Here is a 14,469-nt window from a genome sequence, read left to right as displayed (position 1 = left end):
AAGTGAGAGAACAGATGCGGGAGGACACAGTGACCATGAGAGGGTACTTGTTAGCTTCCCACTGCTATCTAGCCATTGTTGAGGTTTTTGTAGGCATTGTGGAGAGGAGAGTTTTAAGGCAGGATTTGGGTGGTAGTTTTGTGATACTTGTGCACTAAAAACCCAACTGCACACAGAGAGACCACCAAGCAACCATCAGAGGTACACTTTTCATTCATTGCTAATTCAGGCTGGTTTGGCACCAAGTGACATCACACTGAAGGATGGGTGGACAATGCCCCAAAGCCAACCCCAGCCAAGGAGCGGCACGTATGCTGCATATGTCTGCTAAAACTCTTAATGAAGTTTTCATGATAGCAGCTGGTGTGAATCCCAAACCCAGTTAATCCTCACTAGAGGAAAAGGATGGTGTGGACACAGCTCACAAATTTTTGTGCAATGACAGGAAAAGAACTCCAGCTGCTGCTGAAATTTTATTATTTGTTTAAATATACAATAAATATTAAGAGAAAACCCTGTAAAAAGCTAGAGGATTATGTAAAACACTAAGCAACATGGGTTTGTAACTAACAGATCTAAGGGACAATCTCAATAGACCTCAGATGTTGAGCAGACTCCGTTCTGATTAAACTATTTCGATACAGAACTCCACGAAAAGTGCATGTACTGCCGAGAGTGGGGGAGGTGACTCAGTACAGAGCACTCTTCCATTTCTTTCGGTACTGCACCTATGTCCCAGAGCAGTGGCAGAGAGCACAGTGCTGTTAGATGAGAAACAAAATTTGAGATGCTCACTGCTCAGCCCCGGCCATATTACAACTCGAGTAATTATATCCTAGCTAGGACTATACCTCCTGAAGTTTCACATGGATACTGTATTCTTCCAGCTCACTCACACATTGTTGTGTACATTGCTGAGCACCATTAAGCCACAGGCAGGCTGGACAGTCACACTGCATGCCAGAAGTAGCTGCATTTCACTGGTGGATGAAATGACTGACATATTAAGGAGTCACAGGAGCAGGAAAGGAAGGGACAGAAAAGTTAAGTAACCTCTCCGAGGGCCTTTAAGCATTCCCACTCTGGGGAGATTCATGAGCTGTCCAGACCAGGTGGAAGGTGGGCTGAGGAATTCTCAATTAAATAAAGATTGTAGCATCACTCTCTCCAGCCCAAAATCAGAGGGGGAAAATAGTATTTGGTGAATATGTGGAGTGAACTCCAAGTAATTGCTCTACAATTCTCAGCATTACAGAAATGCCTGAAACAGGCCACAGAGAGAACAGTAGCCCTGACTGAGCAAGTTCTACACCCTGCTGGGATAAGATTTTTGAAACATCTGGTTGCATATGGCATCCCATTGCTCTTTACCCACAAGCTTTAACCAGACATCTCCATCTATCCAAATGCTACATCCCTTCCAAAAAAGGACCTTAAAAATATAAAATGTCCCCTAAGCAGAATTTATCCTGAAAAGGGAGAAAGCTAGAGATTCCATGAAGTCCAGAAAGGCCTTCACTGTTGTTCTTATTAATTGTACATGGAGGGGGCACTGATTCTGCAATGATGGGCAGCAGGGGCTCACCTCCTCCCCACACCTCTCCAGACCACATGTAGAGATGATGCGGTAACTGTCTGTGGTAGCCGACAGCAAAGCCAGTGAGCCTTCTCCCTGGTGGTAGTAGGCTGAGATAAATGCAGAGAGCACTGTAGCCCGGGTGTTCTTCAGTTTCTCTTACACCTTATTCATTTTGGCACTAAAGTGCCCATGTCCTTTAAATAGTAAGCCCTCAGTCTTCAACTCAGCCATGGATGGTAAAGCCTGAGAAATACAGCCGAGCACAGCTGAGGCTCAAACACATCAGAGTCTCGTAATGGATGGTGTTTTCCTTAAAGTCGTATCTCGTACGATCGAGAGACTGCAGAAGAATTCCAGCTTTAAAAAACTTTTTTAAAAATAGTTTCTAGCTTTCAGAGCTGCAAAGAAAGGCTGGAAAACGTGATGCAAGTGCCCGGGAAACACTCAAACCAGAGAACAAAATTAAGAAGTTACAGATTTTGGGTGCTATACCTTCTATCTCCAGGTTTCAAAGAAGGCAAGGAATTCTGTATGTATAGCCGTTATCAGATGTAGGAGAGGGCCTTGTATCAACTTTATCCATCCAGAAGTACTAAAGCTTGAACTTCCCTGAGGTGTAGCAGTGTTGTGTTCCCAGTGCCACGGTTCTTCGGTAATACTGATAGAGATGATTTTCCAGAAGGTTCAGAAGGTGTGAGGTGCCAAGGCATCATCCCCATTGCACCAATTTAACTAAACCGGCTTCTGAAATATAAATCAATCCGTCTGAGTGGCTAACACTGAGTGAGCTTAACTCAGTTTGTGGCCAGGCCTGGAAACATGCAAAAGCCCTTGAAGAACAACTACTCCTTTCTGCATAAAGTTTCTTCTGTGTCGTCTTTCCCCAATGATTTAAGTTTGAAGTTAATTAGAGGACAGTTTGGAATGGTCTTTAAAAGAGTCGTATATTTTCACCTTTTGAACCTTGTTCTAACATTTGCTTTGACCACTGAAATCAGACACAACCTGCTGTAAAAATTTCAAACTTTTTTTTTTATATTTGAATCTTTAATGAGAACTCACACAGATGGTGACTGTCATGACATTTGAGAGCATAAGTTTTTAAGTCACTAAAGGCATTATCCCTGTCACAACTTCCATAAGAACTCTGTTCCATCTATGCCAATATTTTATTTTGTTAAAAAGTAAGTTTTTAGTCAAGACTTGGATACTTCAGTTTTTGGACTGGAATCTTCTGATTTCTCCTGTCGATTTCTTTTCTTCTTGGTTCTAACTACAATGTTCTAATTAAGTGGGTTTTAATCACTAGCTTTCTCTTTACAACTCAAAACTATAACACTGAACTATTTTAGTTTTTAATTTCCTTAGCATTAGACACATACCTCTCTTGTGCTTTAACAATAAACATGCTCCATGACCCCTCAAAACATCCAGCTACAATGGTTGGGATATCAGGGGACAAAGCTTGGGTTCTTGTTTGAGCTCTAGTAGACACAGGAAAGAGATCGGCGAGATCTCCAGCAGGGACAGCTCTCTGCTCTAGCTTCAGAGCAGCCTGGTTTGTCCAACCCCCTCTTCCCTTGAAGCAATCTTGCCTCTTTTTAGTCTTTGTTGCTAGGAGACCAAGGATAATTCTAATCACATTGGTACAGCAACAGCCATCTCATCTCTTGATGGATGACAAGGGCCATATTGAGAAAAACCAAATTGTTTTGCAGAAATTCCCCTTCTTCCGCATCTTCAGAACCTGGGGTCTGTTTCTTCACAGTGTGAAAAGCCAACCTTTCTGCACCTGTCCCCCTTTCTTCTTCAATTCAGAAAGGAAAAGCGGATTGATGCAACACAACACACACGGTTCAGCAAACCACATACACCAGCAGGTTTTATAGTGTAAGAATATCTGGGCTGGCCAGCACCAGATGGATAATTTCCTTTCACAGAAAAGGATATCGCCTCCTACCCACTTTAAACCAGCCAGAGGCACTACCCCCAAGATTTCCACACTCCTGAAGACGAGAAACACACAGAGGAACAGGAAGCTATCACACCATTTAGATCTGATGCTGAAATTCCCTGCCCACTCCCTTACAAGCAGGGACCAATTCCCATAAATGAAACAGATGCCATGCAATGCAGACACACAAGCAGCTCTCCAGTCCTACATTAATCCGGCCTCTCTGAAAAGCAGTGCACCTCCCTCAAGCAGCTCACTTTCCATGCATTTCCAAAGGAGAGGTTACTTACCTTGTACAGTAACTAGAGTTCGAGATATCTGTTTCTCTGTGAGTGCTCTATGCTAGGATGTGTGCACACCTGTGCACCCTGGATCAGAGGGGTTTTTTTGTGGTCAACAGTGTCTGTGGGTCCAAGCCTATGCCCTAGACACCCTCATGTTCTAGTATGAGGGCATATAGGGGGGCAAATTTGCTGCCACTCCAGTTCCTTTTCAATGGCAAAAGTTCACCAAGAGACTCCGAGGCAGATAGGTAATGGAGCACCAAATAGGGACACACATCTTGAAGCACTCCAGTTACTGTACAAGGTAAGTAACCTCTCTTTCAAGCAGAGTCCCTAGGGGTACTCCTGAGCAACATCTTCAACATGGAGAAGGGTGCTGAGGAGGTGGATTCAGTCAAGATCATACAACAGGGTCACTGAAAGCCGCATCAGCTATGGGAACAGTGACAAGAGCATAGTGCTGGGAGAGCATGCGTATCAAAGACCAGGTGGCTGCTCTGCTGGGATAGGTATGTTTCTCAGCAGGGCAACAGAGGTAGATTGAGCCCTGTTGGAGTGAGCCATAACTCTCGAAGGGGAGCAAACTGCTTAAATCTTCGTTGAAGGTTAAGGTGCATCCTGCAACCCATTTGGACAGCGAGTGAAAATCCCCCGTCCTTTCATGCATTCTGCAATTGAGATAAGAAGTCTCGGTGTAGCCCTAAAGGACCGAGTCCTGTCTTGAAAAAGGCAAGACCTTTTCTTTACACCCCAGCATACAAAGGCTTGGGATAAAATCACCAGTAGGTGAATCTGTTGGTTGATGTGGAATTCTGAGGCTACGTTAGGAAGGAAGCGAGGGTGTGGACATAGTGTCACCCTGGCACAACTGAACACCATGCACAGCAGGTCAGCCATCAAGGCTCCACGCTCCCCTATCCTCCTGGCCAAGGTGATGGTTATAAGGAATGAGGTTTTAAGAGGATGGAAGAGGGAAGAGTTTGCCATAGGTTCAAATGGGGATTTCCTCAACGCACTGAGGACTAGGTTGAGGTCCCATGGTGGAGTTGGTTCTTTAACTGGAGGGAATAGGTTGAAGAGGCCTTTGAGAAACCTCATCATGGTTGGGTGGGTGAAGATTGAAAGTCCCTCAGTGGGGGAGCTAAAGGCTGCAACAGCAGCTAGGTGAACTCTAATTGAACGCCGAGATAATCCTGTAGGTTTTTAAATTGAAGAGGTAATTGAGAACGTGTGTTAGACGGGAGTCAAGAGGAAAGAGAGATTGGTGACTGCACCAACTCTAGAAGAATTTCCACTTCTGCAGGTAAGTTTTTCTCATTATAGGTTTTTTACTGTGAAGCAGCACTGTTTGCACCTTTGGGGAGCAAAATAATTCTATACCAGAGAGCCATCTGGTAGCCACTCCTGGAGGTGAAGTGCTGAGAGGTTCAGGGGGTGACAGAGCCCAACTCTTGGGTGAGACGATTCACTGTCAGGGGAAGGTGCAGATGCAGTCAGAGGTATTCAAACCAGCTCTTGGAACCATACCTCTCTCAGCTATGGCGGAGCTATGAAAATGGCTACTAATTTTTATTGTTTCAATTTGTTCAGACCCTTGAGCAATAGGGGAGTCAGAAGGATGAGCACACAGCACTATGTGAGGCCAAGGAATAATTAGGGCATCTCCCATTGAGTTGTGGCTGTGCCCTTCCCTCAGGCAGAATTGCCTGCACTTTTCATTGGATAGAGCTGCAAGGAGCTCGGTCTGTGGATGGTCCCAGGTAAGACAGATTTCTTGGAATACCTCATTGTTCAGTTCCCACTCACGTTTGACGCTGAAATGTCTACTGCGTTCAGTAGTCCTGGTAGATAAACCACTGATACGCACCAGATTCACAGTTTTATGGATTCGGTGCATAAGGATCAGGATCTTGCTCCTCCTTGCCGATCAATATAATACATTAGTGCTGGACCACAGAGAAGCATGCTTATTGACAGGCCCCTGATGCGTGGAAGGAAGTGCTGGCGAACATAAAGAACCACTCAGAGCTCTAATACATCAATATGGAGGATTGCCTCGAGGGGACCACTTGCCCTGGCTATGAGGGTTTTGAAAGCATGCACCCCCTCCTATCAGAGAGGCATCTGTAGTGATGATTCCTGTGGAGAGGGCTGTAAGAACTGAACCCCTATGCACACATTCTGCAGATCCTTCCACCAATTTAGAGACTAGCAGTCCCTCCAGGGTACAGGCACTGGCTTGTATAGGCGGTGTTTGTTGCGGATGTAAATGGTTCTGAGCCAGGCCTGAAGACACCAGGAGCATAGTCTTGCCAAGGATACCACAAACGTACAGGCTGCCATATGGCCCAGATGTTGTACTTAAGCTTCTGCTGGCTCTGTTGTATTGTCAAGACAAGGCTGGATAGTGTCAAATCTGTCCCTGGGCAAGTATGTTCCGGCAGTGGAGGAGTCCAGAGTAGCTCCCACAAAGTCTATTCATGGGGTGGGTGTGAGAGTGAAGTGGAGGACCAGTGACTGGAACAGAGATAGGGCCTTGCTGGTTGCAGTCTGCTTCGAGGAATGACTGACCTTTCAGGAGCCAATCATCCACAAAGAGAAAAAAAAGATTATTCCCATCTGATGAAGAAGGGCTGTGGTGGTCAACACAACTTTGATAAGACCCTTGGAGCAGTGGAAAGGCCAAAAAGGTAGGACATGATACTGCTACTGGTCTCTGCCCACCCTAAAGCGTAGGAAATGCCTGTGTGAGGATGTATAGCTATATAGAAATAAGCATCTCGGAGACTGAGGGAGACAAACCAAAAGACAAAACACGACTCCAGAGAGGAATCATCGCTACTAAGGTTACCATTCTGAACTGCTGAGCATGGACAAAGGTGTTTAGTGTCCTTGGGTCCAGAACCGGTCTCCATCCCCGCTTTTTCTTTGGGACCAGGAAGTACCGGAAATAAAATCCTTTCCAGACAAAGACCAGTGGGATGGGTTCAACTGCCTCCAGTGTTAGGAGGATTGTATCTCCTGCCTCAAGAGACTCCCATCAGAGGAGTCCCTGAAGAGGGAGGGAGTGTGGCTGGATGGAGTAACCTGTAGATATCACTTGTAGGATCCATCTGTCTGAGGTGATGGGCTCCCAGGAAGGAAGGAAATGGGTGAGACGGTCCCCATAGGGGAGGAGGTGGGATAGATGCAGTGTAAAATCTGGAGCAGGAGAGAGAGTTCATGACCCAAGACCGCCAGGTCAAAATGGTCGTTTTGAAGATGTTGCCAATTGGGAGGTCACAATAGAGGACTGTCCTCTCAGAGAACCTGAGCTTCTTCCTTGGGGGCTCAGCAGTTCTTGTGGGCTGGCAGTGGACTGGGTTTGACCACTGAGCCACCTGCAACCTACTGTACTTTCTCTTTGTCATAGGTGTATAGATGCCCAGAGATTGTAGCATGGCCTAAAGTCCTTAGAGTGAACGGACCCATCCACGGCATCACTGAACAACATGGGTCCCTCAAAGGGACAGTTTGAGGGTATTTTGTACCTCCCAACACAGACCAGAGGACTGCAGCCAAGAAGCTCTGCACACGACTATTGCTGTAGCCAGGGAACGAGCAACTACGTCAGTGGCTTCTAGTGAGGCTGTTATGAGGGCTTGAAGTTGTTCCCTGTGATCCTGTAGCAAGTGGTCAACAAAAGGATGAAAACTGGGAAGAATTCATGAAACTGTGTTTTGGTATCAGGGCTTGGTAACTGGCTGCTCTGAACTGCAGTGTGGCTGAAGGGTAGCTTTTTCATACCCAGAAGGTCCAGTCTTTTTTGTTCTTTATCAGACAAAGTAGAATGGAACAGATGTTGTCTGTTCCATTTGTTGACTGCTGCCACGACCAGGAAGTTGAGTGTAGGATGGAAAAGAAATATTCTGATCCTTCGGGAGGGAGGTAGCACTTTTTGTCTGTCGGCTTTTACGTAGGCAGTATAGTAGCTGGGATTTGCCACACAGAATGTGCAGGGGCCAGTGGAGCAGCATTAATGGGAAAGGCAATTTTGCCCCGAGGAAATGTGTGAAGGATGTCCATCAAGGAGTGTTTGAGGTTCCTGTATCTCCCCCAATGGAATATATAGGGTCTACACTATATGCTTCATAAGATCCTGAAATTCTTGAAACCGTCAGTATAAGATGGTGAGGGAGGCATGAGCCTTGTCTGGGGAGCAGAAGGATGTATGGGAAGGCAAAGATTCTTCTTCCATAGGTTGCTCTTGCTTCCCTGTAAGATCCTGCTGTGTGGAAGGACCCAAGGGTGCTAGCTGCTGCTCTTGATGTGCCCTCCTACGAGATGGGACCCTGTAGAACTGGTCACCATAAGGGGCTCCAGTGCTCCAATAAGCCTACTGTGGTGGCTGTAAGGGACAGGATCCCACTGTTGTCCTTGCCAGGGTTCAGAGGTATCGCCTGGATAGGAATTTCATGATCAGGAGGTACTCTGAGTGAAGGAGGTTGAAAAGAGGAACGCTTTATGACACTTCAAAATTAGATGTGTCATTTTCTGTTTCAATTGGAGGGGCAAATGATGTTGGTACCGGTGGTTGAGTCAGTACCAGGGCCCAAAAAGGGGCCTGTAATTGCATCAATACTGGAAGCTGTTGATATGAAGGTACCAGACAGTGTCAAGTCAGTAACTGAGAGAAGTGTGTCTGTGTACCCTCAAGGGAGGACTGGAGGCTGTGATGGCACTGGAGGATGAGACATGGTTGAAGACAGTAGTGGAGGAAACGCAGACTCCAGCAGATGAGGCCGTACACCAGTGGGGAGTGTCTTTCAGTACCCCTCAGCAGAGGTGACTCAGGGTACTCCAGGATCCAAAGCTCCACATGGATCAAAAGATTGGATGGTACTGGGGACCCCAGGTAGGAAACATTGGGAGTCAGACTATCTGGTGGTGTCAATAGCCACCGGCGAGGTGCTCTGCTCTGGTTCAATAACAGTTGGCTGCGTGCATGTTCCCTCTGTGTGCTGCCCCAGCTCTGCAGATAGCCGACACAGCAGACCCCGAGAGAACCCCCAAAGACCACGGACTCTAGTAAGGCATGAAGGCACCTGGCCAGGTTTATTGTCAAACAAAGCACAGTAATAGTTTCCTATAGACAATGGACACAGCTCAGTCAGTGGCAGGACACTCCACTGCCCCCTAGGCTGGACAAAGATATGCGCTCCCAGACCTATTTTTATACAGTTGCAGGACAGATTACTCATCCCTACTGACGTATTGAGGTACAGCCCCTTGACTCATTAGGGTGCTGTCTCCCCCTTTGATCATGTTGGTTCAAACAAACAGATCTGTCCATCATGCTGTCCTTTTGACCCTGCTTTGGGATGCACCTGGCTGTTCCTTGTTATCTCTGTGAAGTGTCCTGGTACCGGGATGTTCAGGTGCCATCTTGGCACACGTTCCTCTTATTACCACTTATATCATTAGCGCGTGCTTTCTAGGAGTCCTTTTCTTGCCAAGTTCTGCAATTAGGGCCTGCCTCTGGCTCACAGCCCAGCTTTGCTTAGCAATGCCTGGAAGTACTTTGGTTCAGGCTTTAGGTCTCAGACCAGGCCTCTGATACAAGGGTTTATGTTTCAGGGCCTCTTACTACATCTGTTGTTACCGAGATGGTACTAAAGTACAGTCAGCACATCCTTTATGTCTGGTTGCTAGAGGCAGTACAGACAATGATTTTGGCTTAGCTCTGGAGTGCTTACATCTTGGAGGCACGGAGTCCAGTGGCAATGTAAGTACCACTTCAGGTAATTTACCAGACGGTTTCTTGATATGCAGCATAGTGACCTTAGCGAGTGCTGTGGTCTCAGTTCCAAAGGGGATGGGAGCCTCAGAGGTACCCATAATGGGGGACAACATCTCCTGAGACCCAGACTGAGAGGTTGACTTTCCCTTTCTCTTCTCCTATTCTGGGAAAGGCGGCGTTCTCTTCTTCAATGGTTTAGATGGTTCCGAAGGGCCCCCAGGTCTTTGCTTACTGTCACAGAAGAGATGGGTCACCGGAGCTCTCTGAGCATCTGACATATAGGGGGATGACTCAGATCCTGTGGGTCTCAGCAAATGCTCCATTAACAGGAGTTTGAGCCTGTTCTCTCAATTTCTTAGATCTACTCTTAAACCCTGAGCAGACTGGACATTTGGAAGGGACGTGAGACTCCCTGAGGCAGCTTAAATGTCCATTGTTGTGAGGGAAAGATTTATGGCATGTCTGGCAGGTTTGAAGCCCAAGGGCCTGGGCATAACCCACACTTGAGCCCATGGATCAAAGGCCTGAATTGGGCAAAAAAGAGGAAGGGGTGGGGAACCTATTAAAAAGCACAAATTGTGCTAAACTAAAATAAAGAAAAAAATACTAAGAAAAAGAAAATTTTCACAAGAGGCGTAGCCAGCCTTGACGCCAGCTAGCAAACACCGTGATGCTCGGTTTCAAACTGCAAGTGATTGAGAAGGAACCGGGAATGGCAGCGGGTCCACCCCTCCCTACATGCCCTCGTAGTGGAGCATGAGGGTGCCTAAGGCTCTGGCACAAACTCACAGATACAGCTGACAAAATGTCTCCAATCCAGAATGCACAGGCGCACGCACATCCTGACACTGAGCACCCATAGGCACACTACTCGAAGAAGCAACAGGTTTATCTCATGGGTTTCAGGCTGCTCGGTCATTCTTATGCTATGTCTCCCGATTCTCCATCCTTCTCCACACAGCAGTCATCCACCTCACCTCCTTTATTAAACTGAAGGGACATGGGGATTACACTTCTCTGGGGATTGGGCATGGGGAGAAAGAGTGTTATATCAGCAGTCCATCAAGCTGCTGGAGCAGCATCTCAGACAGATGAAAGCACCCCAATCCACATTGGCCATGGCTCCACAAGAGAAGCACAAGTACCCACTCTGACTAGAGGAAGGAGGCACTGTGCAATTGCCAAGGACGAAGAGCACAAAGTTAACAGCTACACAGAAGTTATTACACAGAAGTGCCCTTGTTGCCAAGAAGGCCAATGGCATTTTGGGATGTATAAGTAGGGGCATAGAGAGCAGATCGAGGGACGTGATCGTTCCCCTCTATTCGACATTGGTGAGGCCTCATCTGGAGTACTGTGTCCAGTTTTGGGCCCCACACTACAAGAAGGATGTGGATAAATTGGAGAGAGTCCAGCGAAGGGCAACAAAAATGATTAGGGGTCTGGAACACATGACTTATGAGGAGAGGCTGAGGGAACTGGGAATGTTTAGTCTACGGAAGAGAAGAATGAGGGGGGATTTGATAGCTGCTTTCAACTACCTGAGAGGTGGTTTCAGAGAGGATGGTTCTAGACTATTCTCAGTGGTAGAAGAGGACAGGACAAGGAGTAATGGTCTCAAGTTGCAGTGGGGGAGGTTTAGGTTGGATATTAGGAAAAACTTTTTCACTAGGAGGGTGGTGAAACACTGGAATGCGTTACCTAGGGAGGTGGTAGAATCTCCTTCCTTGGAAGTTAAGGTCAGGCTTGACAAAGCCCTGGCTGGGATGATTTGATTGGGGATTGGTCCTGCTTTGAGCAGGGGGTTGGACTAGATGACCTCCTGAGGTCCCTTCCAACCCTGATATTCTATGATTCTATGATTAGCCCTACACTGAAAGTACCTTCCTCAGGCTCCAAAACTGCCCTGATGCAACCACCCACATGCCTCACTGCAGCACCAACCTGAGGCTCTCAGAGAGGCAGAGAGGGAAATGCTTTCCCTAGTTTAGAAAGCACAGCATACATTGCATTCTCAAGCAGACAGCACCCCCCGCTCAGCTACAAGAGCGTGGGCTTAAGGCAGCTGCAGCGTGCAGTACCGTAGAGGCACTCCAAGTCATCCTGGCCTGAGATCAGCCAGCTCCTGAAGAGACGCAGGTGGTAGGAACACTGAGGTAGGTGGTGGGCCAGAGTGGCATCCAAGGAGATATTCCGTCTCATGGCATAGTCAGAGGAAAAACGGCACAGCAGCTGGGCAACACGGTGGTGTTCAAGCACATCTACAGGAGAAGGGAACCACAGAAGGCGAGAGAGAGAGAGAGAGAGAGAGAGGGTAGCTGAGAAATGAGAAAATGGAGACAGGTGGGGAAGAGGCCATGAGCTGAACCCCCAGCCCCAAAGAGTAGGAAGAGCACTCTCCTCACCACCCAATACGCTGAACCTTCAGCCCCCAGGGTACAATCCCATTGAAGAGCTCGTTTATATTTAGGTTGTTTCTTTCCAAGATTTTAGTTTTTCTAAAATGAACAAACCCCAGGAACACATTTTTAGCCTGTGTGTAATTAAGATCCAGGCTGGGCTACAAAACAAGAAAGATAGGCCCAGGCCTGGCCCTTCTCCCACTGAACCAAGAAATCCAGATACAGCCTTTGGTGCCAGAATCCTGAGCACTGTGTATGGGGAAGAAAAATGTATGGTTTGGAGAGCATAGCAAGGGTGGAAAATAGCCAGCAGGGAGGCTGAGAAATTAGCTGAGAACAGATCACCTGGAGGTTCTGAAAATGCAGAGGGGCACAAGTTATTTACAGCCCCCATAAGAACATAAGAATGGCCATACTGGGTCAAACCAAAAGGTCCAACCGCCCAGTATCCTGTCTACCGACAGTGGCCAATGCCAGGTGCCCCAGAGGGGGTGAACCTAATAGGTAATGATCAAGTGATCTCCACCCTCTGACAAACAGAGGCTAGGGACACCATTCCTTACCCATCTTGGCTAATAGCCATTAATGGACTTAACCACCATGAATTTATCCAGTTCTCTTTTAAATGCTGTAATAGTCCTAGCCTTCACAAACTCCTCAGGCAAGGAGTTCCACAGGTTGACCCTGTGCTGAATGAAGAAGAACTTCCTTTTATTTGTTTTAAACCTGCAACCCATTAAATTAATTTGGTGGCCCCTAGTTCTTATATTATGGGAACAAGTAAATAACTTTTCCTTATTCACTTTCTCCACACCACTCAGGATTTTATAGACCTCTATCATATCCCCCCCTAGTCTCCTCTTTTCCAAGCTGAAAAGTCCTAGCCTCTTTAATCTCTCCTCATATGGGACCCATTCCAAACCCGTAATCATTTTAGTTGCCCTTTTCTGGACCTTTTCTAATGCCAATATATCTTTTTTGAGATGAGGGGACCACATCTGTACGCAGTATTCAAGATGTGGGTGTACCATGGATTTATATAAGGGCAATAAGATATTCTCCGTCTTATTCTCTATCCCTTTTTTAATGATTCCTAACATCCCGTTTGCTTTTTTGACTGCCACTGCACACTGCGTGGACGTCTTCAGAGAACTATCCACGATGACTCCAAGATCTTTCTCCAAGACGACGAGAGTGCCAAGAAACACTGGGAAACGTATCAGCCCCGCTCCATAGAATTGTATTGTCATCCTCAAGGCAGTGTGGAAAGACGACTAAATTCCTTCCCTTCACACACTGTGGGATTCATAATATTGGTGCCCAGTTCCTCCTGGAGTCACAGATTTTAAGGCCAGAACGGTCTATTATGATTATCTAGTCCAGCCTCTGGCCCAGGGCAGATAATTTCACCCAGTGGTTCCTGCATCAAGCCCATCGCTTGCAGTCGAGCTACAGCAGATCTTTTCAATTGAGACTTCCAGTCTGGATTTAGACAGGGAATGCATCGTGTCCCTAGGTAAGTTGTTCCAGTGGTTAATTACCCTACACTGTTAAAAATGTGCACCTGATTTCCAGTCTGCATTTAACAGAATCACAGAACTGGAAGGGACCTCAAGAGGTCATCTAGTCATATAATATCAGGGTTGGAAAGGACCTCAGGAGGTCATCTAGTCCAAACCCCTGCTCAAAGCAGGACCAATCCCCAATTAAATCATCCCAGCCAAGGCTTTGTCAAGCCTGACCTTAAAAACTCCTAAGGAAGGAGATTCCACCACCTCCCTAGGTAACGCGTTCCAGTCCAGTCCCCCGCACTCAAGGCAGGACTAAGTATTATCTAGACCATCCCTGACAGGTGTTTGTCCAACCTGCTCTTAAAAATCCCCAATGATGGAGATTCCACTACCTCCCCAGGCCATTTATTCCAGTGCTTAACCACTTTGGCAGTTAGGAAGTTTTTCCTAATGTCCAACCTAACCCTCCCTTGCTGCAATTTAAGCCCATTGATTGCTTAGTTATTTGCTCCATTATCTTTCCAGATACAGAAGTTAAGATGACTGGTCTGTAATTCCCTGGGTTGTCCTTATTTCCCTTTTTAAGGATGGGTACTATATTTGCCCTTTTCCTGTCTTCTGGAATCTCTCCCTTCTTCCATGACTTTTCAAAGATAATCGCTAATGGCTCAGATATCTCCTCAGTCAGCTCCTTGAATATTCTAGGATTCATTTCAGCAGGCCCTGGTGATTTGAAGACATCTAACTTGTCTAAGTAATTTTTGACCTGTTCTTTTCCAATTTTAGACTCTGATCCTATTTTATTTTCACTGGCATTCACTATTTTAGACATCCCATTGCCACCAACGTTCTTGGTGAAAACCGAAACAAAGAAGTCATTAAGCGCCTCTGCCATTTCCACATTTTCTGCTATTATCTTTCCCCCCTCATTGATTAATGGGCCTACTCTGTCCTTGGTTT

At 46.6% G+C, this 14,469-nt stretch overlaps 1 protein-coding gene across 7 annotated transcripts in view; it reads right to left on the bottom strand.

Annotated features, from left to right (window-relative positions):
* The window catches only part of PPIP5K1 (diphosphoinositol pentakisphosphate kinase 1), a 135,508-nt gene that overhangs the window by 20,447 nt on the left and 100,592 nt on the right, over nt 1–14,469 (bottom strand). For 3 of the 7 annotated variants that reach the window (XM_074966726.1, XM_074966724.1, XM_074966725.1), the window contains one exon: nt 11,678–11,857. The exons of the other annotated variants lie outside the window; for them this stretch is intronic. In XM_074966726.1, the coding sequence (XP_074822827.1) occupies nt 11,678–11,857 (180 nt within the window). The remainder of the gene's footprint in view (nt 1–11,677; nt 11,858–14,469) is intronic. 7 annotated transcript variants of the gene reach the window in all.

Source organism: Natator depressus, chromosome 10 (genome assembly GCF_965152275.1).
Source record: "Natator depressus isolate rNatDep1 chromosome 10, rNatDep2.hap1, whole genome shotgun sequence".
Taxonomy (NCBI): Eukaryota; Metazoa; Chordata; order Testudines; family Cheloniidae; genus Natator; species Natator depressus.
Note: the sequence above shows the minus strand (reverse complement) of the source record. Positions and strands in the feature narration are given on the sequence as shown.